Source organism: Spermophilus citellus (assembly GCF_964194105.1).
Source record: "Spermophilus citellus genome assembly, chromosome: 3".
NCBI classification, from domain to species: domain Eukaryota; kingdom Metazoa; phylum Chordata; class Mammalia; order Rodentia; family Sciuridae; genus Spermophilus; species Spermophilus citellus.
In genome coordinates this window covers 133624362-133649814 of record NC_138184.1, presented here as the reverse complement: position 1 = coordinate 133649814, position 25453 = coordinate 133624362, and the positions used below count along the sequence as shown (strand labels likewise).

The following is a 25453-nucleotide window of genomic DNA, read 5'->3' as shown; positions in this document are numbered from 1 at the left end:
CAATGCATTGTTTTGTAAAATGTGCACGTACCTCATTTCAAAGCCTACCATCCAGCATACTCTGCAATTAGAAGAGTTAAATAACTCACAGCACATAAGAGCAAATATTATGGAGCTGTTTGAAAAATCATCCATTTTGAATAAGATTTAGTGTTGAGAACATGGTTACAATATAATATAATAATGTCAGAAAGGGCAAACATAGTTCCTAGCTGGCTCACCACTATGACGCCAGCACCTAGCCAAGAGCACCTTAGGCCCTTAGCAAATATTTATTGAATGAAAAAATAAATTATAAAAACAGGATACTAACTTGTTTATGCAATGTGATTGAAAAACATTAAGAAAGGTGAGAATTGTATATACATACATATTGCATATGCATTTAAACATGAACATTTATTTATATATAGGGATATATATACACACACACACAACTATATGCATAACTTTCAGAAATTCAATGCAGATATGGATAAAAAAGGAGTTTAAAATGTAATATGCCTGTCAAATCAAATGACAATTGTGAAAAGAGAAAAGTCTGAAACACAGAAAATATGAAATAAGTAGTTCAAGATCCCAAGTTTTATAACTCAGAAGACAGAATTAGAGGAAATGGTAAAAGCTTTTCTCTCAAATTATTACAAATCTGTATACTGCTATGGCATGCTTCTAAATGCTGAGAAAACTTAATAACACTTTTCCTTCTTAATCCTCAGAATACACCTTCAGTGTAAAGGTTCTCACACTTTAGCATTCATAAGAATTTTCAGAGAAATGTGTTAAAAGCATAGATTTCTGAGCTCCACCCTCTGAGATTCTGAGTTAGCAGCTATGAGAAAGGGTCCTGGAATCAATATTTAAGACCTCCACGCACATGGTTCTTATCCAGAGGATTGGAGGATCACAGATAGAAGAACTATATAGGATACAGAAACTTCTTGACATTGCCCCCAGCAGGTTTGAGTGGTTCAGAATGAATGACAATTGATGGGGTAGCCCTCAAGTTGGGACCTAAACAGCACACACTCCTTCCTTGTGTCACCACCAGCAGAAAGCTACATTAAGAAGAGGGCTCTTAAAAGCAGCAATCCCTAAACCAAGGTCAGTATAAGCCCTTAATAGTGGAAAAGGGGCTTTTTATCATGTGAGACTATGTCAAAATGTGCCAAATGCAAGTCACCAAGTGCTCAAGAAGAGGCTTGCTTGGAATGATCTAGGAGAGGCCCCTTCTAGAACAATGCCTGGCTGTGTGGGGGAGGGACATCACACCTGGAGGGTCCTACAGAGGAGCTCAAGGTTGTATGTGGTTTTTAAGCTCCACTGGAAAGTGAGAGAAGTTGAAGCAACTTTTCTAAGACTGTGCTGAGAGCTAGTCAAGTGTCAACAAGAATGAGCTTCAGTGATGTTAGGGACTTGCTCCAATGTTAGGGACTCCCTATGCTGCATGCCCTGGCCTGTGCCTCAGGGGACTTTGGTGATAAGCCATTTGAGTCAAACAGACAAAGGAAGCAGCTGGTGCTTGTTCTGGAAAGGCAGGTAAATCTGAGAGATGATTCATGTGATTAATTTCACACAAAAAAATTTAAGTAGATATCAAGAGTGTTGGGGTAAGTTAGTTAAAAAAAAATGTGGTTTAAATTTGAGTTTTGTCATTGAAATTTGAGATTTGAGTCACAGAAAAATTCTCTGATTCCAGAAGAATAACAACTTTTATATGGCTAGTGGGCTTTTTTACAATCCTTTATTTTTAATTAAAATTTATTTGGGGCCCAAATACCAGTTTGAACTCCTTACAAAGCAATGTTTCCAAAGGAAAGTATGACTTTGTCCTGTCTTGCTCAAAACCTTCAGTGGTTTCCCCTCATGCTTGGAATTAAGTCCCAAGTCCTCAGAGTGGCCCAGGAGGCCTCACATGACCTTGTTGTCATCTACTTCTCTGACACCCATGCCCACTCATTCCTCAGCCCCATAGATCTCTCTGGTCCCCAGACAGCACCTGACAGGATCCCAGAGCAAGGCCTTTTTCTCCAGTTTCCACACAACTTTCCCTTCAGTCCCTGTGGTTTCTGCCCAAGGATCTCTTATCTGTGAGACCATTCTTATCACCTATGCAGTTGTCCCTCCATATCTGTGGTTCTGCTTCTACAGATTCAACCAATGACAGATTAGAAATATATATATATATTTTTAAATGCACCAGTACTGAATTTTTATTGTTATACAAATTCATTTTTATTGTCATCATTCCCTAAACAATAGAGTATAACAACCATTTACACAGCATTTATATTGTGGTAGGTATTATAAGCAATATAGAGGTGATTTCAAGAATCCAGGAAAACTTATATATGCAAAAATGTACCATTTTTATATAGGACTTGAGCAATCCAAGAATTTTGATCCTGGAACAAATCCAATCCCCCTTGGATACTGAGGGATCACTGGATAGGTAACACACTCATACCCCTTTGCATAATATATATTCTGCTTTTTTATTCATGGCACACATCACTACCCAACTTCATGATATTTACTTAATTATTTACTTGGCTTTTGTTAGACCTCCTCATTAGAAGTTCAGCTGCAAGGGCTGGGGTTGTGGCTCATCGGTAGATAATAATCCTTTACAACAGCAAATCAAATTGTTTTCCATTGGACTTTTAAAAACATAGTCAATGTTTAAAAATCTTTTGTAAAGACTATACTTTTATATCAAAAATTTGTAAATTTGTTTCCTATCTCAATGCTAATTTGAATTTACTTTTCTGCTTATTTTTTATTTGTTCTTTTTAGTTTTACATGACAGTAGAATGTATTTTGGCAAATTATAGGTACATAGAGTATAATTTTATTTTAATTAGGCGCCTGTTCTTGTGGTTGTACATGGTGCGCAGTTACCCTGGTCCTGTATTCAAATACAAGATTAGGAAAGTTGTGTCTCATTAATTCTACTGTTCTTCCTATTGCCCTCCCCTCCCTTTCTTTCATTTCCCTTTGTTTAATCCAATGGACTTCTATTCTTCCCCTCCGCACTCTCTCTTGTTGTGGGTTAGCTGCTGCATATCAGAAAGAACATTCAGTCTTTGTTTTTTGGGGATTGGCTTATTTCACTTAGCATGATATTCTTTGGTTCCATCCATTTACCTGCAAATGCCATAATTTCATTCTTCTTCATGGCTGAGTAATGTCTGCTTATTTTTAATAATTTTTTTTTTTGCTTACTTTAAGTAATCTGCAGGCTTGATTTTAGTTTTGCTTGACACTGTAAGAAAATGAGTGCCCACAGGGAGCTCTCTCAAGATCTGAAAGCCAAGGGCTAGCCTTGTGGACATAGCACAATCCTAGAGGCCATCCCAACAGGAGCCTCTGTTAGTGGGCATGGAGGAAGGTGGATAAATGGGCCCGAGGAGTTGAAGCATGTGAAAATAGGAGAACCCAGCAATATTCCATTTCTTATTTGTTTTGTGTAGGAAACAGAACATTCCAGGCAAAATACATGTACGTGTGGAGGTACAGTACCAAAGCTCAATCAAGTAGAATAAAGGAGGGTTGTGTAATGAGGCTCCTCAATTCCAGCCAGCGATGATTGAGCCTCCTTGGGGCACTGGTACATTACTGTCACTGGTACAGACTGCTCTTACATACTTGTGTTTGGGATAATTCAGTTGGCACTGAATTGAAGTTGTCTTTATTCAATCTGTGAAGCGTTTGTCTAAGCAAATTAATCGTATTTGGGTGGGAATGGTACAGATGGAGCTGTCTCAACCTACTTCAAAGAAGCTCATCACTTATAAAGTCTACAGCATAGCTGGTTTGATGTGATTTTTAGGAGTTTGTCTTACTGATTTGTTAAGATAGGTCTGTTTTCCTTTAGATAATACATTATCCATTCTAGCTATGGTAAGTGCTTGAGAGCATTAACCTGGCAATTTTTAAAAAATTCTCGGTGACAAACGGAAGTGACTCAGATATTTCATCTGCTCCATTGTGGGTACAGCCCTTTACTGCCAGCAATCCCACAAATGAATGTGTAGGTTCCTTGTTTAAAGGTGTGATTTTCAGAGTGGGAGGTAGTGGGTCACCAGTTGCCAGTTTTCTACCTAAAATTAGGAATTAAGCCTAGAAAGTTAAAACTCCCTGGGTGGAACAAAATGTTTGCTTCTTAGTAACCAAAATGATGTCAAACCAGTGCTCAAAGAAAGGACGTTGTGTTTGTGTGTGCACATGCCTCATCCATGTGCTTAGAACACATCACATCACATTTTACAGAGAAGGAATATAAGTACCAAGAAACTGTTATAACTAAAAGAAAATACACTAAGGCACATTAAAGATGCCACACACCACCCCTCCTTTCCTTTACTGATGTCTACTAGTTGGTGAAGTTTTTGATGGTAGCAAATGTTTCTTGATCTTTCCATTCCCCATAGTCCCTAGCACAACACCTTGTATATAAAGAACTGTTAATAATTATTAGTTGAATTGCATCAGTTTTGTCTTAAGCAGACCCTGATTCAGAATCATCCCCAATCCATTCAAACTAAAAATATTAATAAAGACTGACCTGGTTTTTAAATTGCCCTCAAATTCCAAGGCCAGAGATTTAAAGAAATCTTTAGGTAAGCCTCTGTTTATAGTTTAAGTCAAAAACAAATCAGGAAAATATCTCTAATAGAAGTTAATAAAGATAGCTAATGGGGTGGGGGAGAACCCACAAAACACAAAGCTCCCAGTTCATGTATTTGCAAGAGCCCAAATCCTCAGGAATGAGAAGATTTAGCTAATCTTTCCAATCACATTCTCCCTCCCTCCCCACCCCCACCTCCTTGGAATTATGTTATCTCTGTTCATCTTAAAAGCTCAGAAGCCTTTTGAATTGGGGAGGCATTCAAAGGACACTCAAGGGTCACCCCTGGAATATTAAAGGAGAGTGGATTACAGGAGAGGGAGGGCAGGGAGTGGCAGGGGCTGGAGGCAGAGGAAACTCCACAGGCACCAAGACAGCTAGCTGCCCAGGCTGGGAGGAAGGGGTGCAAGTCGGCAGGAGCAACCCACCCACAGGAAGTCTTCCAGCGCCAGCCATTGCCATTGCCCTGGGAGCAGAGGACAGAAAAAAACGTGTATTAGCGAAATCAATTAGGCAACGGCCTTTTGAACAGAAGTGGGATGGCTCCTTTCAAGAACGTGGTGACATCAACCTTGTGAAATAAAATTAAAAGCCAGATACTGTTTTAATTCAGAGATAAAATTTTATGGAATTTACAGCCCCCTGACAGTTACTTATTTCTTAAAATAATAAGCCTTTAGGATTTATGAAGCAAATTCCTTCTCAAAAGACTTCCAAGTAATTTAGTTTTTAAAAACCTAACAGTTTTTTTTTGACCTTTCTTCTATTTTTTTATAGATATCGATTCTTGTTTTTGTTTTTCAAATAAAATCAATGGCTATTTAGTGAAGGCTTATTATGTGCCAAGCACCATCCTTATGTTTGGAGTGGGAGGATACAAAGATGGGTTTTCCACTGCTTAGGGGTGGCTACTTACTGATTTATTTTTGTGTATGTGGGGAGGAGTGAATGCAGAGGTAGATCATGAGTCCCTTTGAAAATCTGATGCAGGCTAAGGAGCTTCTCCACAATAAAGTACACAAACATCCACACCTTGTCACAGAGGCCACAGACAAAGAGTAGGGAGCAAGCAATGTAGAAATCTATTATAACTATGCAGTCGGCTTGTTCTAAGCACTATGTGAATTATTTATTTAATCTGCAAACCCATCCCATGAGGCGGATGCTATTATTACCCCCCATTTTCCTCTTAGGGAATTAGAGGCTCAGAGAGATACAAGTCCCCTTGCCCCAGACTGCTCAGCAGGTGGAAGATGACCTCATGCCTGAGCACAGGCTTTCTATTGCCCAAGGGCTTACCTCTGATACTTTGGGACTGGGGCTGGCAAGATCCTGGGTGAGACTGACTGCAGTTAGCTCACTGTGGGTCAAAGGGCATTTGGGTACAAGTTACACCATGATACTTTATTGACACATGCCAGAAAAATCACCTTAGCAATTTTACAATCATTATCATGTGAACAGCACATTCTATGGTTGTGCAGTGCCCAGCTCGGGGTCCTAGGCTAGGGAAAGCCAGGTCAGGGCCTGAATGTGTGATAAACTGGTTTATTAGGCAGGAATTTGTACTCAACTCAGAAGATATTACGGACACAACCAAGTTTTGAACTGGATTTCTAGGAATATTAGTCTGTCAGCAGGGGGCAGGATGGATTTTTCTATTTATTTATGGAAATTTGAAACTATAAGGAACCAGATATTTTGTGAAGAAAAAGTTTTTCTTCTCATGCGTACGTCCTTTTCATCCAGAATGGAAGGACAGAATTAGAGGTATATGCATAGTTAATGTCATATTTATTTAAATGAGTATTTTTTTTCCTAAGGAAAATAATAGAATAAGAATATTTGTAAGAAAATCATATTTGGAAAATGCTGTTTGATGACACAGCTCCTGAATGACTATGAGGAGGCTGGGGACAAAAGCTAATTTTGCAATAGGCTCTCCTTGGTGAGTCTGAAATTCTTTCAGGCTAAACTTGGCTTGGACAGAGCCCTGAGGCTGAGCTCAGTGGCGGCAGGCCCTTTGCCCATCTGAGGCCCCTCAATTCTGCAGCCTTTGCTTCCTTGAGCTTATTCCCTGAGTCAGTGTGGCAGCAGTTTTTCTCCCATCCAACTTCCATCTGAGGAGAAAGGAGACCTTCCTTTTCCTTCCACTGTTGCTATTACATTCTTTTACTTTGTCCTGTGGTAAACCAAAGTAACAGAATCATACAAGCCTAACTCACTTCCATATTTGGAGGCAGAATATGAGTTGGTGTGTGTATGTGTATATAGAACTAGTTAGGTAAGATATCCAGGGAAGCTTAGCTGCATATTATGTCATTTTAGATATGGTTAAATGTATGTTTAAAATATTAAAAGTATCAATCACAGACAATTCTTGCCCTTGACATACATTCATTCCTCCCTACCTACTTCCTTCCTTCCTTCCTTCCTTCCTTCCTTCCTTCCTTCCTTCCTTCCTAACAGCCAATCAATCAAAACACACCGATCGAGAGTCAATTTTGTATCAGACACAGTGCCCAATTTTAGGGATTCTGAGATACCTCTAACTGTCAAGGTCTCAAATATCTCAGCTGTAGGATCTAATGCCTAAGTATTATGAGAAGGTCAAAGATTAACCAATAGAAAAGCTGCCACAGTTTTATTTTTATCACATAAAATGCATTGCAAATATGCAATATGGCCAGACCTGTGAAACCTTTTCTTCAAGTGTACTGAAGACTCCATATAAAATGGACAAGAGGAGCCCATATGGTTTTTAAAAACTGGGAATGATCACTTTAGTCCTCCCCTGCTTCCCTTTGAAGTCCTGGAGGCAAGTCCCTAAAAACCTTAAGGCTTCTCAATGCTATTTGAAAATCCTAGGATAGAGACCAGGTCTTTTCATTCTGGGAATGGACTGTCATTCATTTTTCCAGCACTTTACAAATGTTGAGATCACACACACACACACACACACACACACACACACACTTTCACTAGGATATTTAAGACACTAGAAAGTACGTTTTAATTAGGACAAAAGTTGGATGCTCATTCTGTGTGACTCCTGAGCAACTGTACATTTAGAATGTTAAATGTAAATTCACTTTAATCTGAGTAGTATTCTGATTAAATCCTGATACCTATTTGAAGCCATCAGATTATGAAGAATATATGAATATAGGGTATGTATATGCAATGTCAATACTGCTGTATAACCCCATTACCAAAGGACCAGATGTAGATGAGCCTGGATTGAACCCTTATTGATGCTTTTACACAAAGGCAGCAGAAATTGAATTGATGGTGCTATTAGGTTGTCAATAACAGTGTCTTCCTTTCTTACCAGATAAGTATACATGAAGCATTATCCATACAGTCATTTTAACCACCTGGGGGCAAAGAAGCTGTACAGGTTCAAGGTGATGATTCAGAGGAGGTGTATCCAACTGCATTGCATTCTGCATGCTTTGCAGAACTCCAGAACTGACAGACTCTTGCTTGCTTGGTTGTTATATTGCTATCTCAACCTACAGGCAGTGTTGATGAACTGTTTTGCTTATTTATTTGCTCATATGTTTTTAAATACAGCTGGAGTTGCCTCTAAGTATAGGCATAATTAAGGGGTTGTTGTACTCACAGTGAGACTTGAAGAGGGATAGAGACCGTGGGTGAATATTGGCAGGGGAGAATGAAATTGCACACTTATCTGAAGTTCAAGTAAAAGACAAGAGATTCTTAACCTGTGCCCATATGTAAGTGGAAAATGAAACACCTTCCTCTGACACAAAAGAAAATCAAATATTTTTTCTGTATCAATTTTTCCTTTTGAGATTATTCTGGACATTCATTTTAACCAAATATTCCCTGAAGTGTTGGGGATTGGTAGAGGGCACCTTCTGAACCAGGGTTATGGACCCTATTTCACTTTGTAGTGACTTTGCTTGCCTCTAAGATAGTTTTCATTTAACCAGGAGTTCATTACCCAGTATGGTGGGTTGTGTCACATGTAGTCTAAGTAAAAAATTGTATGCACAACTCTAAGGTTCTTTTTGGTAGATAATGGACGTTAGTAATAGTGGTGGTTGGGAGCTTCTAAATTCTCAAAGTCCTGCAATTTGGCTACAATGAAAACAAACCCTCAGACCAAAAGCTGCCATTCATTCAGCTATTCATTAAACACAATTTTATTACCCACCATCCCTAAACAGTTCATTCAACCTGTAAATATGATGAGGTCAGAGTTCTGCTATTTTAGGTCAATCTAGTGTACCTTGCACAAAAAGTTCATTAATGAAAATATGGCATGTTTCTAGAGGTAAGATCTGTTTCTCTCACAGCATCACAACATCAGACAACTAATCCCCTCAGACCCAGAGACTCGATTTGGGACAGTTTGGGATCAAAACTTAAGCTACTAGCTCCAAGAGCACAGGCAATAAGTCTTGATAGATCCTTAGTATTCCCTAGTTTCTTTCAATGATGGGGAAGATCTCCAAAATATTTTAGCTAATAAACACATATTGAATATGTCTTCTTTAACTAAATGAGAGCCTACTTCTAACCTCAATTGATGCTGCTGATCATTAAGGCATCAATTCTACCCAAACTGATATAAACTATACTCAATAGAAAAATGCAGGAAGAGGGAGTGTTAGTGAACAGAGGTGAGGTAGCTGCAGAGCTTGTGGTGGTGGTGAAGTCTGGAGTGTGGGAATTCTGATTAGATAGCAGTCCTGGATATAAATGTTGATTAAGGTATCTTACTGAATCAAGGTTGGAGCTGAGGAATCAGCAAACTTTTTTTTGTGTGTGTGTGTAACAGGGAAGGTTGTGTATATTAGGTTTTTGCAGCCCACAAGGCAAAATCCAGGCTGTCCGCTGAGGAAGGATATGATCTCCGGAGAGGCAGCTCCTGAGAATGTTGGGGGCTAGGAAGTGAGTGCCTTGGTTCTAAAGGGAAGATGTGCACACAACTATCACAGCATCCACAGCAATGTATATTTGGGTTTTGGGTTTCAATGATATATACTGACTCTTGCTCCAAACCAAAGGCATGAAGGGAGAAGCAACTCACAGTCAGATGCCTTAATGTGCGGATCAGTATTGTAGAGAATAGCATATCTGTGTAAGGCTTTATTTCAAAACATATTCATATATATTATCTATATATGACCTCACTCCAATCTTATAGTATCACCCATGAGATGTTGTATGGAAATCAAGATAGAAGAGGTAGCAATTTTCTCTTGTCTTATTGGTAGGTAGTGCTAGATCAGGGATCATCCATGAGGTCCCCTGTAGTTTCTTTAACAGGGTCCCTAGGCTTTGCTTGGTTTTCACAGGATGATTGTTTGGAGACAGGATTACATAAAATTTCAGCCACACTAACTATAATGGGACAGGGGAAAGGGACAGTTATTGGGAATGTTGGGTTCAGGATCCAGGTTGAGATCAACATTTTGCTGTGAAAATCTGTGAAATAATCAAGAATATTTATCTGTAAGCTTTGTCATTGAGTTAATTATGATGAAGAGTTCTATTAAATATTTGCTAGAAATGTGGAATTGTCTGCTTTTCCCAAAACGATTTTGGTTTGCTGTCCAAGAAGCCACAGTTGAAATAAAATAATCAATGGAGGATGAATATATGGTGCTTTTGGTATTGCTCTTTGATCCTCCTAAGATTTTGAACTTTTCAACAATAAATCTATATACTGATATCAATAGAAAAAAACATAAAAATAAAAATTTTTAATTCAAAAAGTCAAATACAGAATATTTTAAAATTTATTTATAGAATAAGGAAATATTAAATGGTAAAAAATTAGAAATCCTTAAACTTTTTTGGGAGAAATATTCTTCAGTATAGTAAATATATTAACAATTAAATTACTTAATATTTGGTACTTGATAGAGAGAAAAATTGCTTTTCTTTATGACTAAGACAGCAAAACACATACTTGGAAGTTACCTTTACACCAAATCCACCATAGCCTAGTTTCTTTCTCTTAATTACAAAGGATTTTGATTTTTACCTCTTCTCAGTGGGAGAAATTAAACACAGATATGATGCTGTGTTTACATCTTAAATTGGCTATATGTAATTTGTTTCTATCCCCTAAATTAAAATGAAGCATTTTAAGAGGGTGGGAAATCTAATACATTATTTTTCTTACCAGTGTATATAATTTTCTATTAATTCTAAAAATAGATCTGTTGTATATAACTTTACCATACTCTGATGTTTCAAAACCAAATAAATTGTTTTCTCGTTTTTTAAAAGCCTGCTTGTCTTATTTACGTTTTCCCAAAAGCGGCTCTGACTGCTGTAGTTGGTTTGGATATACACAAAAATATGCTGGACCTAGTTCAAGTTCAGTTTACAGGGGTCTGGTATTTCCATCGCGTGGCTGCCACTGGACACGGATGCTTTGCTGAGTTAATGATCTTGCTATCTTTAGTTTCTCTGACCATAAAATGAGAATGATTATGCTTACAAAAACTCTGTTGGATAAATTATTGAAGACCTTGAGCTGAATTATATCTTTGTTTATCTGGCATTATTTTTAGCAGCCTGGTAAGCCCAAGTTGAATTCTCTATCTTAATGTAGTGCCCTGTATCTATTCTTCAAATAAAGGTTTTACAATGGAAATATACCAAGAAATCTCCAATTAAACATTATGTTAAAGAATATGAGATATTAGTTTATGGTGAGAGTATATGCAGTTCCTATATACATGCTTGGAAGTTACCTTCTAAACCATATACAATTATACTGGTTGCACATAAATGAATTTTTAAGGAATATTAGTTAGGGTAATATTAGGATGTGAGATGCACTTGGACAGGTATGTGCTAAAAGGCTTCTCGCCTATTGTAGAATTGCTAAAACTTAATGCCATCATTTACAGATAATCTAAGCTGGCACATGCTAGGTCTATTAAATACCACCATAAAGGTTGTAGGGAAAAGGCCTTCCATGATCAGGGAATTTGGGGAAATTCTAGGTTAAGCAGAGTTAGATGGTTTTCTTCCCTGGTAGATTCCCTGCTGATTTTCCATATGAGTACAAATGCAGAATTCATTTATACTAGAGCATCTCTAAGAAAAATATTTTGTGGAATGCTCTTTGGAAAATACTGTCCTACCCCTGCCAGCCCCCGCCCTACCACCAATCTTTTCATTTTCCAGATGAAAAAATCAAGGTCCACAGTAGTTAAGTGGATTGCTATATTTAACTAGTGAGTGATGCTAAACATGAGGCTACTTATTGGATGCTTTTTGATGTCCTGTCTCCTGTACCATATTGTCCCACAGATTTTACCCAAGCAGAATCAGCCAGAAAAGTGTTTTGTTCACACACATACACACACACACACACACACACACACTTGCTATTGGTGATTGAATCATCAGGGGCACTTTACCATTGAGCTACATCTCTAGCCTGTTTTAATTTTTATTTGAGCTACCTCTCCAGCCCTTTTTAATTTTTTGAGCTACATCTCCAGCCCTTTTTAATTTTTATTTTGAGACAGGGCCTTGCTAATTTGGTGACGCTGGCCTTTAACTTATGATCTTCCTGCCTCAGCCTCCTAAGTCAATGAGATTTCAGGTATGCACCACTACATCCAGCTTGTTCCTTTATTCTGTAGGGAAGAAGCTACTGCATAGCCTGCTATGGGAACTGATTACCCTGACTTTAACAGCCATCATAGACACACTGACTCCTTGGTTCATACTTTAAGTTCTGGGATGCCCATTCCTTACTAAACCCATGAGTCTTGTTTTTTTTTTTTGTTGTTGTTGTTGTTTGGTTTTGTTTTTGTTTTTTCACAGGGTGCCTATTATGAATATGAAAAGAGGATGATCTTTGGAGATGACTCTACTAGGGTTTAAAATGCTGTTTTACACTTAGCTGTGTGTCTCTGGGACAAGTCAGTTAGCTTCTCTGAACTTCAGTTCACAAAACACTGGATACCTCTGAAAAAGCTTGTCTGTTAAAGGCATTTAATAAATGGGACTTATTTTTATTCTTTAACAATGCCTAAAGGAGACTTAAAAATTACTGCGTCATTCTGATGTTGATTGCTATCCTTTCATTCATTATAGGACACGGTGAAGCTTTTTGTTGAGATTTTGATAATGGAAACTACCTCTCAGTTTCTCTTTTTTTCACCATCTTGAGTTCTTAGATCTCTGATGACCCCTGTCAGTTTCCTCTATTTGCATAGCTTATGTCCCATTCTTGTACCTTTGACACTGTTCCATATTGAACTAGTCAATTTCTTCTATCAAGATTGCTAAACAAATTGCAGAGAAGTCTCAATTTTCAGAATTTTAAGAAATCTTTATCAACTATATTTTATTTTTTCACCTGCACTATCTATTTCTGTTCCTGTTTGCTGTTGCAGTGATCCTGATATACTCTGAAGGTGCAACTCTCTTGCTTTTCTGCAAGCATCTCCAAAGGTGCATGTTGGAAAATGCTTTCGTCATTCCAGAAGAAAGGATTTTACAGACTGCCATAGCTCTTTGCAGGGAAAGAATAACTTCCAAGCTGAGTGCTTCTTAAAAGAGGTACTCCCCCATCACTTATAAGACTGTACTCAGTGGTTACTGCTGGTGACACATTTTCAAATGGACCCCCCAGTGACTGCAGCTGTGATTAAAAGCAATCTGTTCTCTGCCTCACAGGGGTTTGCTGTTTAACCATGTCATGTATGTATATATACACACTCAGACACACACACACACACACACACACACACACACACACACATATATATATATATATATATATATATATATATATATATATATTATGCTGTAGTTGCATCATGGAAAACAAAGTGTTTTGTAAGGTGAAAAATCGAATAAGTACTTCAATGATAAACTCTTAATTTTCCAAGCTTACGTCACTGAGAGGCACTAGTAGGGAACCTAACCATGTATGAGGTACATAAAAATAATTTAAGGAAGAAAAGCTAATGATCAGTGAATATATACCATCTGCCAGTACCTGCTTTGCGTACATCAGCTGGACTGAACATCTTAAAGATTTAAGTACTTAGCAACAGCATTTTAGCTCCTCAGTGTGATTTGGGATTCAATTTTGACCCTCCTCAAATAAAGCAAGAGAATATTCCTTTTTAAATCTACCCAGATAGTCATTGACACATGAATAATCGTGTTTGGCTTATCATAGAAATGCTAGTCTCAACAGAAGTTTACCATTAACATTACCTTTAAAAATGCTCAAATGAGCAGGGCAGCCACAGAGACCAGATGTTTCAAAGGCACAAGTCACACCTCTTCCTTCAGATTAGACAGTCGTCAACCTTTTATAAAGTAAAAAGTGTGTTCAAGAATTTTAACCTGGACTCTCTGCATCATGTGACAAGCGTACTAACAAATGTCATCAGGGAAAGCAATGTTGTTCCCCTCCACCCTACAACTGAATCAGAGGAATTCAAACATGCCATCTTTCTTAAATATCTAGGAAAGAAATCTGGGGAGGTTTTGAGAATTTTGTGTCTCCTTTCCCCTCTGCCTCCCCCCCCCCCCCCCCGCCACCCACCTCCCTGCCACACCTAAGTTCCAAGCACTCCAAATCCCAGAGACCAAATCCAGTAAATGAGATGCTAATCTATCACCAGCAAATTTAGGCTGACAATACTGTGGATCGACCACATTGATGACATTGATTCCATTTCAAATATTTACAATATAGCGAGACAAGCCTAATCTATTTCCTAAAGAGTTCAAGGTAGGTATCACCATTTCAGAGGGGGAAAAACAATGGAGAAATGTTTGTGGTCGCTATCTGCAATAATCTGATGCTGACAGAGAGTAGTATTTTATTTAGTAATTAACAGTGTAAAGGGGAGAGGAGCTGTCATGTTGGTTCTTAAGCTGGGGAATGTGATGAAAGATGATATCTGCGATCTCATCCTTTCCACTTGTTTAGGATTGTCAGGATGAGAAATGTCAGCATTATGAAAGCTTGGCTCTGCTCTTGATATGATAAAACCCTTCAAAAGCCAGTCTTTCTCTCTCCCTCGTCCCCCTCCTTTCTCGCTCTCTCTCTCTGCACTTGCTTTTTTATTTATCCTGTTTTGTTAGATGGCAGAAATATAATTCTTTTCTTTCTTCCTATTATAAGCCACCATTTTTGTTTTATTATATGTTTCACAACCCCTAATGCCCCACTGAAAATTACCTTGTTAAATGACAGTGTTTCAAAGCCATGAATCCTTTCCACCATTCCCTCAGAGGTTTGAAACAGTCAACAGACTGTAAAGAATAAATAATAAAAAAGTATTGATTATTTTGATGACTGTGAGATTCAATTAAGTATTAATTTTGCCCTCCAGTGGACCTATCAAGGTATTCAAAAGGGAGGATTCGGCTCAGCTAAATGCGTGCTGAGTGCTTTAGCCTTAAATAGGGAGAAAATGTGTTTACCTACAGTATTTGAAGAAGAAGTGCATTGATGCACAGAGTCCAATATTTAAGTGCTGTGCAAATTAAGCCCTGGTGACAGTGACATTGTTTTCAGTGGTATGAGTATTGACTAAAGAAGTGCATTTGATGACAGCTTAAACTATTTGTATTGATTAACATTTTCATAGATTATCATGTGTCATATCAAATTCACTTTTCAGGCATGAATACATTAAAAAGGAAAAAAAACAACCACAGGCATACCGCAACCAATGTAATGATGGGACGGGGAGCAGCCGCCCCACCTGCTCCTGTGCTGGTCACCTGTTTCCTGCTCAGGAACCATTTAGGCATGAACTTGGCAATAAATAGCTCCCAGATCACAAAAAAGGGCACTTCTTGCTTTTCCTTTCCTTCTGCATCCGATATCTGTGTCAAAGCAATATTATGCATCTTAGTTTGCAAATGGAAAAAAGGCTACATTTGGAAAATATTTCTGATCTTAACATGTCCTCCTAAATGAGCTGAAGATAAAGCAGATTTAAATTATTGGGGGGAAAGTTTGCCTTTTTTTGAGGTGCTTTTGTTTTCTTTTTCTTTAATGCTCTGGGCGTATGATGCTCTAAGTATCCGAATTATTGAACACAGTTTGTAAGTATTTTCCCAATTCCTTTAAAAAAATGTTAATCAATTTTCCTATATTTTGTTGTGTATTGTTTGCTTTAAAATGTTCATTTGATTTGGGGTTAGCTTCAGTCCCCAATCTGGGACCAGTGAAGTCAACTTCTAAGGCTGCTTATAGAATTTACATAAGAAATATCTTTTATTCCATTGAAAGCATTTTGAGGTCTCTTTTCTCCCTATCTCTTTTCTCTGCTCTTGGGATAGGGTTTAATTGCTTCTCCCCCAGGGAGAAGGCTTCTTAAAATAGCCTGTGGTTCCTCCATAGGGTGCTCTTTTTGAAAAGGTATGTTGCTGAAGTACAAACCCAGCACTTTCTTTTTTTCTTACTGCATTAAAGACAGAACAAGGTGTAAAAACATTCCGCACAAAAGCACATCCCACAATTAAAGCTGTGTTGGTTAGGTTGCTTTCAAAGAAGTTTTTTTTTTTCTTTTTTTCTTTTTCTTTCTCTGTCTTCTTCTTCTCTCTCTCTCCTCCGAAGCCTCCTGAATCTCTCACATGCTAGTTGAGCTTTAATAGGGTGGGGAGTAATGGAGAACTCATCGGATCTGTAATAGCTCTTCACTTGACTGCAGCCAGCAATAACAGCGGGAGCAGCCAGAGATAAGAGAGAGAGGAGAGAGGGAGAGTGTGTGTGTGGAAGAGAGAGAGAGAGAAGAGAGAGGGAGAGGGAGAGAGAGGACACGCACTCTAAAGCTGCCACTTTTTTTTCCTCCCCTTCACTCTTTCCCCCCATCCTAGGATCCAATGATAGCTGGACAAGTCAGGAAGCCCTTGCTGTCAGCGCGGAGTGAAATGAATGCGGAGTTGAGAGGTGAGGACAAGGCTGCTACTTCAGACAGCGAGCTGAATGAGCCTCTGCTTGCGCCTGTGGAATCAAATGACAGCGAGGACACTCCCAGCAAGCTCTTCGGTAAGTCTGTCTAGGTATTTCATTTCAGTCCTACCATGTTGTCCGGAAGAGCAATCCAGCCCCTCACCCCCCCCTTTTTTCCCCCTGTTGTTCATTCAATTTTCTCGTAAGTACTAAAGAGGAGCTTCGCATCTTGGAGGTGCTAAGCCACCGAAGCCGATTCCAGCTGCCTGCGAGGATGTCCTCCAAACTTTTACAAACAAGGAACTTATTCGCTGCCCATTTTGACTTGTCAAATATTGCTGGCATTCCCCAGGCTGGAAATTATTTTAAAAAAAAAGAAAGAAAAAAGAAAAAGGAAAAAAAAAAGAAAATGGTAATGATAATCAGGAAATCAGTTTCATTGTAGGAATTGGTTAACATTTATTGAATAAATATCGACTCGGTTTCGGGTTGCTTTGCAGCCTTTTGTTAAGGGGAAGGAGAGTAAAGAGTTATTATCTGTAGTCAAAAGACTAGAGAGGAAAACTGGAAAATATCGATACAAGTCTTGCTATGCCAGGTAAACAAAAGGTGGCTTCGGGAATTGCTCAAAGAAATAAACATTTTGTCATCCCAGTCAGAATGAATATCTCTTCTTTTAAAAGGGTGTTGAGGGAAGAAAATGGGTCTCTTGAATCCCTCCCCTGCCCCTCTCCCCTTTAACATTATGTTTATAGCCTCATCCTAGATGGGGAGGCAGCACACGGGACCTTTCAGGAATCTTTGTTTCATAAACAAAACAAGAACAAGCAGAGTGCCACTCCAGCAAAGACATCTGTCATTCAAACAGATGACAGTCTGTAAGCCAACTCAAGCAACTGTGATCTCTAATCAGAAAGGGGAGCGGGTTGTTGAGGCGCGTGCCTGAGTGATAGATGTTGATAGATGTCTCTGCTGGAGAAGCACTTTATGGTTCAGAGTGACATTAGGTTTTCAGAACAATTGCTCCTGAAACATTTGCTTTTAATTGTTTTTCTGTGTGTCTGTAGATATACTAACCATTTATATATGTGTGTGTATAAATGTCATGCAGAGAACTGCTTATTCTCAAGTTAAAAAACAGTTCATGTGCCTGAACTTTCAAAGACAAACAATATCATTGCACAGACTACTTTATTAAGAGAGTTGTTAATTTCATTTAAGAAATAGACCTTATGTATTTATTGTTTTAGTTGCTTTGATAGTTGTGTGACTCTTGGCCAGTTTCCACAGAAATTCTCCCTACTTTTAAATGCTCACTCAAACATCAGAGAGGTCCTTCAAAGAAACTTTGCCTTTTAAATTTTCTGTTGATAAAACACTGATTTGTACTTAAGAATATGACAGATTCAAGTGTCAAGAAGTTTTGCAAGGTTACCTTTTCTTCAAAAGTGTTTTATCTCTGATAAAAATTTTCCAAACCTATATGTTAAGGTTTTAGCATTTTCACTCTAAAGAAGTATTTCATTATAGTGCAAGTTTTTATCTACATAGGAAGAGTTATGTTCTAAAAACACTCATTTGGGGAAGCTAATGAGAAAAGTCAGATAAAACTATAAAATTGAAGAAAGCAAAACCATGCTCTAGCTCTTCTGATGATGAGTATTCTAAGTAAGCACTTTGACTTTTAGAAAGTAATCAATTCTGAGTTCAACATAGCTGTAGATACTAAGTTATTTATACATTAACTTTGCATGTATTTTTTAAAAAATAAATACATGTGTAGATTTGGGTTTATAATCCCAACTTGTTTTCTTTCAAGTAAACCAATGGAGCAATGATTAGTCTGGCTTCTCAACATTAATTTAGATATTCCAATGTTGAAAATTGTGAATAGATTTTTTAAAAAATTCTACTTCTTGCTTATTTGCATGTGTAGAGAAATAAGCTTTGGAAAAAAATGCCAGAGGGTCAAAGAGATTTGAATTAAAACTTTACTGAAAATACATGTTGAGTGAAATCTTTATGGTAAGCCATATGCTAAGGAGGTATAGTTTAATTTAAAAATCATAGCGAGTTTTGGAAGGTACCCACCTTTATTTTGAGAGTCTCAACTTGTAAATTTGTGAGAACCCAGCAAAATCTACATCCTATATCTTAATTTTTGTTTGTATTTACTTGATTGTCTTTGGTCTCTAGACTACTTTTCAAATACAATGTGAATCTTTCCCAGTTAGGTAAAGAAGAAATCAGTAGATTAACAGTTGGAACACTTGAGAAAAAATTGAAGATAGCATTAGACAGAAAGAAAGCACCTCAATGTTTTTGTAAGTTTTCCTTAGCTATGGGGTCTATTGTGCTCTTACTTTTAAATATTCCTAGAACTTAGCCTTGGAATTCTAGTTTATGTAACTGACTAAAACTTTCTAGAATAATTCTCAGAATTTTTAGCAACTTTGATGACACAATTTAAGGGACTCTTATTTTATTTGATGTGCATTTGTTCAGGGCTTTGTATTTTGCTTTTAGATGTAGTTCTGATTATGTTCTTTATTTGATAATGAAGAAGTGCATTCTTCCGGAATAGTTGAGAGCATCCATGTTTTTCTCTAAGCAATGATTTTTTCTAATGTGCACTCTCTCTCGAACTATCATTCTTATAGATTATACATTGTAGTATTGAAAACTATGTTCCTCTGATGAAAAGGACAGATTAAGGCAAATAATGTGCACATTGACATGTTTAATATCACGAAGAGACATCACCCAACAACAGGGGACAAGAAGAGCTCAATTTTCCTACTATTCTTGAAATTTCAGTATAAGTGGGTTTCTTTATAGCCTATTCCCTCATCTGTATCTTGTTGAAATTAATAGTCCAGAGGATGAGCCTGTTTCTCTCACAGTATGGCACCTTCAGCCCAAAACTGCAGGAGAAAGGCTAATACTGATGCCCTCTATGGATAAACAAAGGAAATTCCAGGAACCATTGGGCTTTTTATGCCTTTCCTTAAATTGCACCTCTGCACTAAACAGCATCCAAAGGGAAACATACGGTGCAGAACATTTCAGTGCTCTGAGCCGCTCAGCATACCAGAAGGAGAAACAAGAAGCCATATGCCAGCCTAAGTAGAAAGTTCAGAAAAGGGCCCTTGTGCTTTATAAAGTAATTACATCAGAGGAACCGTTTTGCTTAACTTGAACAGCCATGGAAACTAAAGTACACTTAGGAGAGATGAATCCACATTTCATTGAGGAACATGTGGTGAGGTCGTTCGCTGTGATATCATTAAGTGGTGCATTATTTATTCTTGTAAAGCGTGTAGAATAACCATCTCCATTTGCAGTTCATGATTGTATTATGCTAAGCTCTGAGCCATAGGAAGCAGTACAGGGGAGCACAGGCTTGTATGTCTAGGCATTATCAGAGAATCTGGCGTTATGTCTCATGATGCTATAGCTGTGTGATCAAGTGAGTGATACCACATAGGGCCAGTCGTTGAATATGTGACTAGTGATGTACATATTGGAAACGATTCTCAAAACTGGCCTTTTACAAACAATCTCCAAAGGAAGAGGTTGTTGTGTTTCCTCTAGTGACATTTATAGCACTTGTGTCAATGTGGTGCTTCGTTTTTAGTTATGCCCATCAAGAATTCAGTGTTCCACGTTCAGTCAAGTTGGATGCTAAAATTCAAATGGTAGCATCAACAACTTGGTCCGGAAAATGGCTGCAGAAAAGATAAAAGTAATATATATCCCCAGAAAAATATCTATACTAAAGTTTCCCCATGTACTCCCAGCCAAAGAAGTGAGACCTCATAAAACATGCCCTAAATACTTCCCCCATATATATTTGAGATTTGAAAGATGATTTATTAACCGTGTTTCTCCTGGGAAAATTTTTTTATTATTTAAAGTTAAATCTCATGATTGCTTTCCTTCAAGTTCCGACTACCTTGGGTGGCTGTGTTAGTCTCGGTGGCTTGTTCTCAGTTGTACTACACTGTACCTGAATTGGGCACACAGCTCAGAAACTTGAGCTGAGATGGAAACACAACATTTATAAACATTGTACCTGAAATAAAAAATGTGTGATTGGTTTTCTCCTATGATATTGTGTTTTTCTAGGTTAAAAGAAATTGCATGCAATGATACTTGTGAGAGTGGGTATTTTCAATGCCATTTATCTGTGAACTATTAGAAAAGGATTGAAAGTTGGGCCAGTGATTCCTCCATGCTGGGAAATACACTATCTATTGTGTTTTTCTTTTCCTTTAGGTGATCTTTCTCACGGAAACATGCATTATAAGATTTTTTTTTTTCAAATTGCCATCCACTTTGACTTGATTAGAATTTATGGCAGTGGAGTCGTTTTCAATGACAAAAGGATAAAGGACTAAATTGTCTGTCACCCCTTGAGACAGTGGTCTCCGCAGGTCAGCATGGAGGTCATTGCAGGGCATTATGGGGACTGCATTTCGGGATGGTGCTGCTCTTGCCTGTGCGTGAGGGGAGGCCTTCATTATGGGATCACTGTCTTCATTACTGTATTTAAACATCTCTCTCAAGGTTTCAATACCTTGAGTATTCATAATATGAATTATGCTGGAGCCAGTAATCAGTACGTAGGACTCAAGCCCAAGAGGGATTTAGCTGGGAAATGATGAGGAATATTCTCTAGAGAAATATATTTATTTAAAGACTGGACCACGCTTCTATATTTTTAAAAGTTTGGATATTATATTTATTGAAAATTCATACTCTTTTTTCATGGAATAAAGTGTGTTTTACTAGGAAAATATTAAAACAGCATATTTTTGAGTTGACTAAATAATTTGGATAATAGAGTCTATGCAAAAAACAGTTATTTCAAAGAAATCAGTAGAAACTCGTGTTTGTGAAAATAAGTAGGGTGCATGATAAGGTATTTTTCAAAAAACAATTATAGTTTAATAGTCAAACAGGCCCTTTTTGTGCTGCTTTGACTACATGAGGGGGAAAATACATATTTAGATGCATTTCTTACATTTAAGAAAATCTAAAGCACTGAGATACCTCTTCAAAAAATCAGTGTGTGGCTGTGTATATTTAGACAAATTTAGTTTGGTGTTTTTTTTCATTATAATGCTTCATTGATAAATAAATCTACTTTAGCATTAATGTGTAAGCTTTGAAATAAAAATAAAACTGGATAGAAAATCACCGATGTTTAAACTTCTCAGCTTATTCGTTCATTGAGGTATGCTCTTTTCTAAGTGGCACTTCAATGGAGTATGTGGCAGAAGATTCAGTGGGGACTTTTTTAGTACCTCCCTTTGCTCTCTCTGCCATGCCTGGGTTGCTCAGGGCAGGCCTCCGTTTAAAGAAGAAAGTTCAATATTACAGTACCCAAGAATGCAACATGTTAATGCATTAGTAAATCAAAATTCTCGTATGGTATTTTTTCCTTTTATTTCTAATGCTGTGGCTCTCATATTTTCTTGTTAAATGGTTTATAAGTTGAAAATAAGACAAGGTATTAGAAATCAGATTAATCTGCACACCATCATCCCTTTAAATGATCCTTTTTACTCTTTTGAGTATCTTGGATGTTTCTGACTTAAAGGTTACCAGGAATTAGAGTGTTTCTGTAGTTCACCTAATCCAGTTTTTGTCATAATTAATAAGTAGAGGTGCATTCCAGATTCAAGCTTCAAGGCTCAGCCCTTAAGTCAATTGTCTTCTTTCTTAAATACCCAATTTAATTATAGACTTAGCACTATTCTTTTCAAGAAATGACCAAATAAAAATTTTTCCCACTTCAGAAATAAGATTTAAGTTGACTGTTTCAAGTAGGCCTTGTTTGTTATTATACAATAAACAGATAATTTGTGAGAGAACTGGTACTCTCTTTGATTGACGACCTTGCTGGTTTATGTTTGGGGATTAATAATACATCACACATTCACACATTAAAAAGAAAGTAGATGTGAAGAGGAAGGTAGAGAGTTCAGTTCTGCTGTTGGGCTGCCCCTGATTATTCAGACCTTCCCTGGGAATGCAGAGGCAATCAGAGGAGAAGGCACATTTACCCAAATATGCACCTGGCTCCACTTAACATGGTTCTTGATATTTTATGCTAAAGAAAAGGATAGCAAAGTGTTTAAACCAAACTGGCACCCTGTCAGGGGGCAATCTGTATAAAGTTTCCTGCTGTCAGGTTAATAAATTTTTAAAAAATATCCAAAGGCAGAAGTAGCTATGGAAAGCTCATAGTAACAGTTGCCATTCTCCAGTGGCCAGGTTTCTCTTTAATATCCAACGTGGCTCTGAAATTTTCTTGTTTGTTGTTTTCTTAGGTTTTGTACTTTGCTGGTGTTTTTGTTCAGCTGTCCTTTTATACGTGCCATTTTGGTCTTACTTTTTAAATGTTTGTCCTTTAACATTTCAAATGTCTTTTCTCTTAGAAACAACTGAGCATAATTTGTTTTAATTTTTCATATGGTATTTTACAGTTGAACATACACCTCATCATGCCTTGACTCTGAATGAGGTTCTAAATCTATCAATGCTAGACTTTTCCTGGGAAATATCATCAAGTAATATTTACAGTAAAATTCACTCATAAAGGAGTATTTGGGCTTTGGCTATCTGGGGGCATATCTGATTATTTAACATGTCACCTGATTCTTAATCCTTTAAATGCAAACTCCCACTATCTGATTGTCAGTTTCCCCAAAAGACCGAACATTGGAGGACCTGTTTGGTGACATCTCTTACTCTATGTTGTCATACTATTGTGACTATCAGAAATGGACTCAGGCTTTTTAGTGTGGATGTAGATGCCAGAAAGAATAACACTGAATCTCTCTTGGTTATATAAAATTTGTCATTTTCAGAGTAACGGAATTGAACTTTGTTTTTTAAGTATTAAAAGATAATTTTTAAAAACACACTACTCAAGATACATAGCATCTAAGATCTCTTTTTAATAATTAATTGCTACTATTTTCCCTAATATATTATATGTCTGTACTTTTTTGATAATCTAAAAGAAAATCTATACTCAAAAATTTTACAGCCTTTCTTTTTTAAGAGCCTTAAAGGTCTTATACATAAAAGAATATACTATAATTTTTTAAAAAATTAGAAACATGTAGCAACGTGACTAACACAGTCTAAGTCTCTTTTATGAGAGGACTGCACTGTCATTAAAACTATTGAAAACTATGAGGAAAAATTGATCAGATTACAATACGAAAAACTAAGTAATGTCATTACACCTCAGCTAGCTGCTTAAGCAGTTTCCTGAACTGAAGGCTATATAGAAGAATCTATGGAATAACAATCTTCGGAATAAGAGTCTATAATGAAAACTACATTTATTAAGACTGTTAAAACTTGTCTTAAAAAAATAACCTTCCAGAAAACTTGTTAGTTTAGTCTGAGTATAAGGTAGAACATGAGGGTATTTTTAGGACCCATAAAATATGCTCCAAAGAGCCAACACAAAAGGACTTCACAATTAAATGAACATGTTTTTTTCTGACATATGGTGTTTGGCATTAGTGTTTTCTTAGTGTTTCTTCTTTCCCTGTAAAACAATCAGTGTTTTTTATTGATTAGTGTATTTTCCAAATATCTTGTATTACTTTAATTGCATTCTATTAATGAAAGAGAGAGAGAGAGAGAGAGAGAGAGAGAGAGAGAGAGAGAGAGAGAGAAACAATTGTGACAAAAGTTTGTGAAAGCCAAGAAATCCATATTTAAAGACTAAGGTCAATACCGAGTTTAAAAATAACGATGGTATTTTTTCCATTTTCTTATCACTTCCATACTTTATTTTTGTTTCCCTATATTTTCTTTCCCAGGCACTCTGAATGCAGTGAATAAATATAATGCTATCCATGAAAAGCATTATGGGCATGGAGGGTGTTTATCTCCTTATTTTCTCATACATGTTGCTTCAGATTGTTTTACCAAATTTATAGTATGTTTTCTTATAAAATACATTTATAATAGTAATTTTTCTTTTAGTTCATGCTATCCATACATTATTTAAATGTACCTCTACTGTACTTCTGTATATTCAAAAAAATAGTTTCCAAGTAAACTTGTCAAAATTAATAGTTTACCAGTAAAAGGCAACTAATTATACAGTGTTGCTTCAGGCATGGTTAGGCTAGAATCTAAGTGCCAGTGTCTTCTTATATATTGCTCTTCACTGAGCAGAGGAGACAACAGGATTCCTCAGAATTTTTGCAGTTTAATTCAGTAGAGTAATTTAAGTTTGTAAACTATTTGGCTTATAAAGAATTTATGTATTTTAAAAAGCATACTAAAATTACTTAGGGAAGACTCTGGGACCAAAATATTGAGACCCTAATTTTTTGTCCATTTTTGGGATATCCTTATATGCCAATATAAACCTTTATCCTTTTTTTAAGTAAAGGTAATTTATTCAATAGTAGGCAAAATTTTTGATACACATTCCTGTAAGAATTCCACATGCCTAAAAAAATATATTTACATGTATCTGTGTCAAGGTAGAGTGGGTGGGTGGGTGGTACAAAACAAAGAAATCACATTTTGACCATGTACCATAAAAGAGTGTGGTATAATTAATCTCCTTTTGCAATTCTTGATGGCCACATATGTGGTGATTTGTCTTTTGGTACCGATATGGCAAGATTTATTTTTACAAATTAATGGTTTGGGGTTACTCATTGCAGGAGAGAATCATCACTGGAAGAATAGGAGAGAGGCTAAGGGATTAATTTGATTTAAAAATGCAAACATTTGAAGCTGTTTGAAAAGCATGAAAAAATATTATTGCAGAGTGACTTTTTGCCAAAATCAACTGAGGGTAGAAGAGAATAAAAAAATCAAATGGAAAAACATACTTTCGT

The 25453-nt window shown here is 37.0% G+C and overlaps 1 protein-coding gene across 1 annotated transcript in view; it reads left to right on the top strand.

Annotated features, from left to right (window-relative positions):
• POU6F2 (POU class 6 homeobox 2) overlaps nt 1-25453 on the top strand; it is a gene marked incomplete at both ends in the record, with an annotated part of 468142 nt that overhangs the window by 79712 nt on the left and 362977 nt on the right. Inside the window, one exon of the mRNA XM_081286471.1 lies at nt 16490-16661. Coding sequence (XP_081142597.1) covers nt 16490-16661 — 172 coding nt within the window. The remainder of the gene's footprint in view (nt 1-16489; nt 16662-25453) is intronic.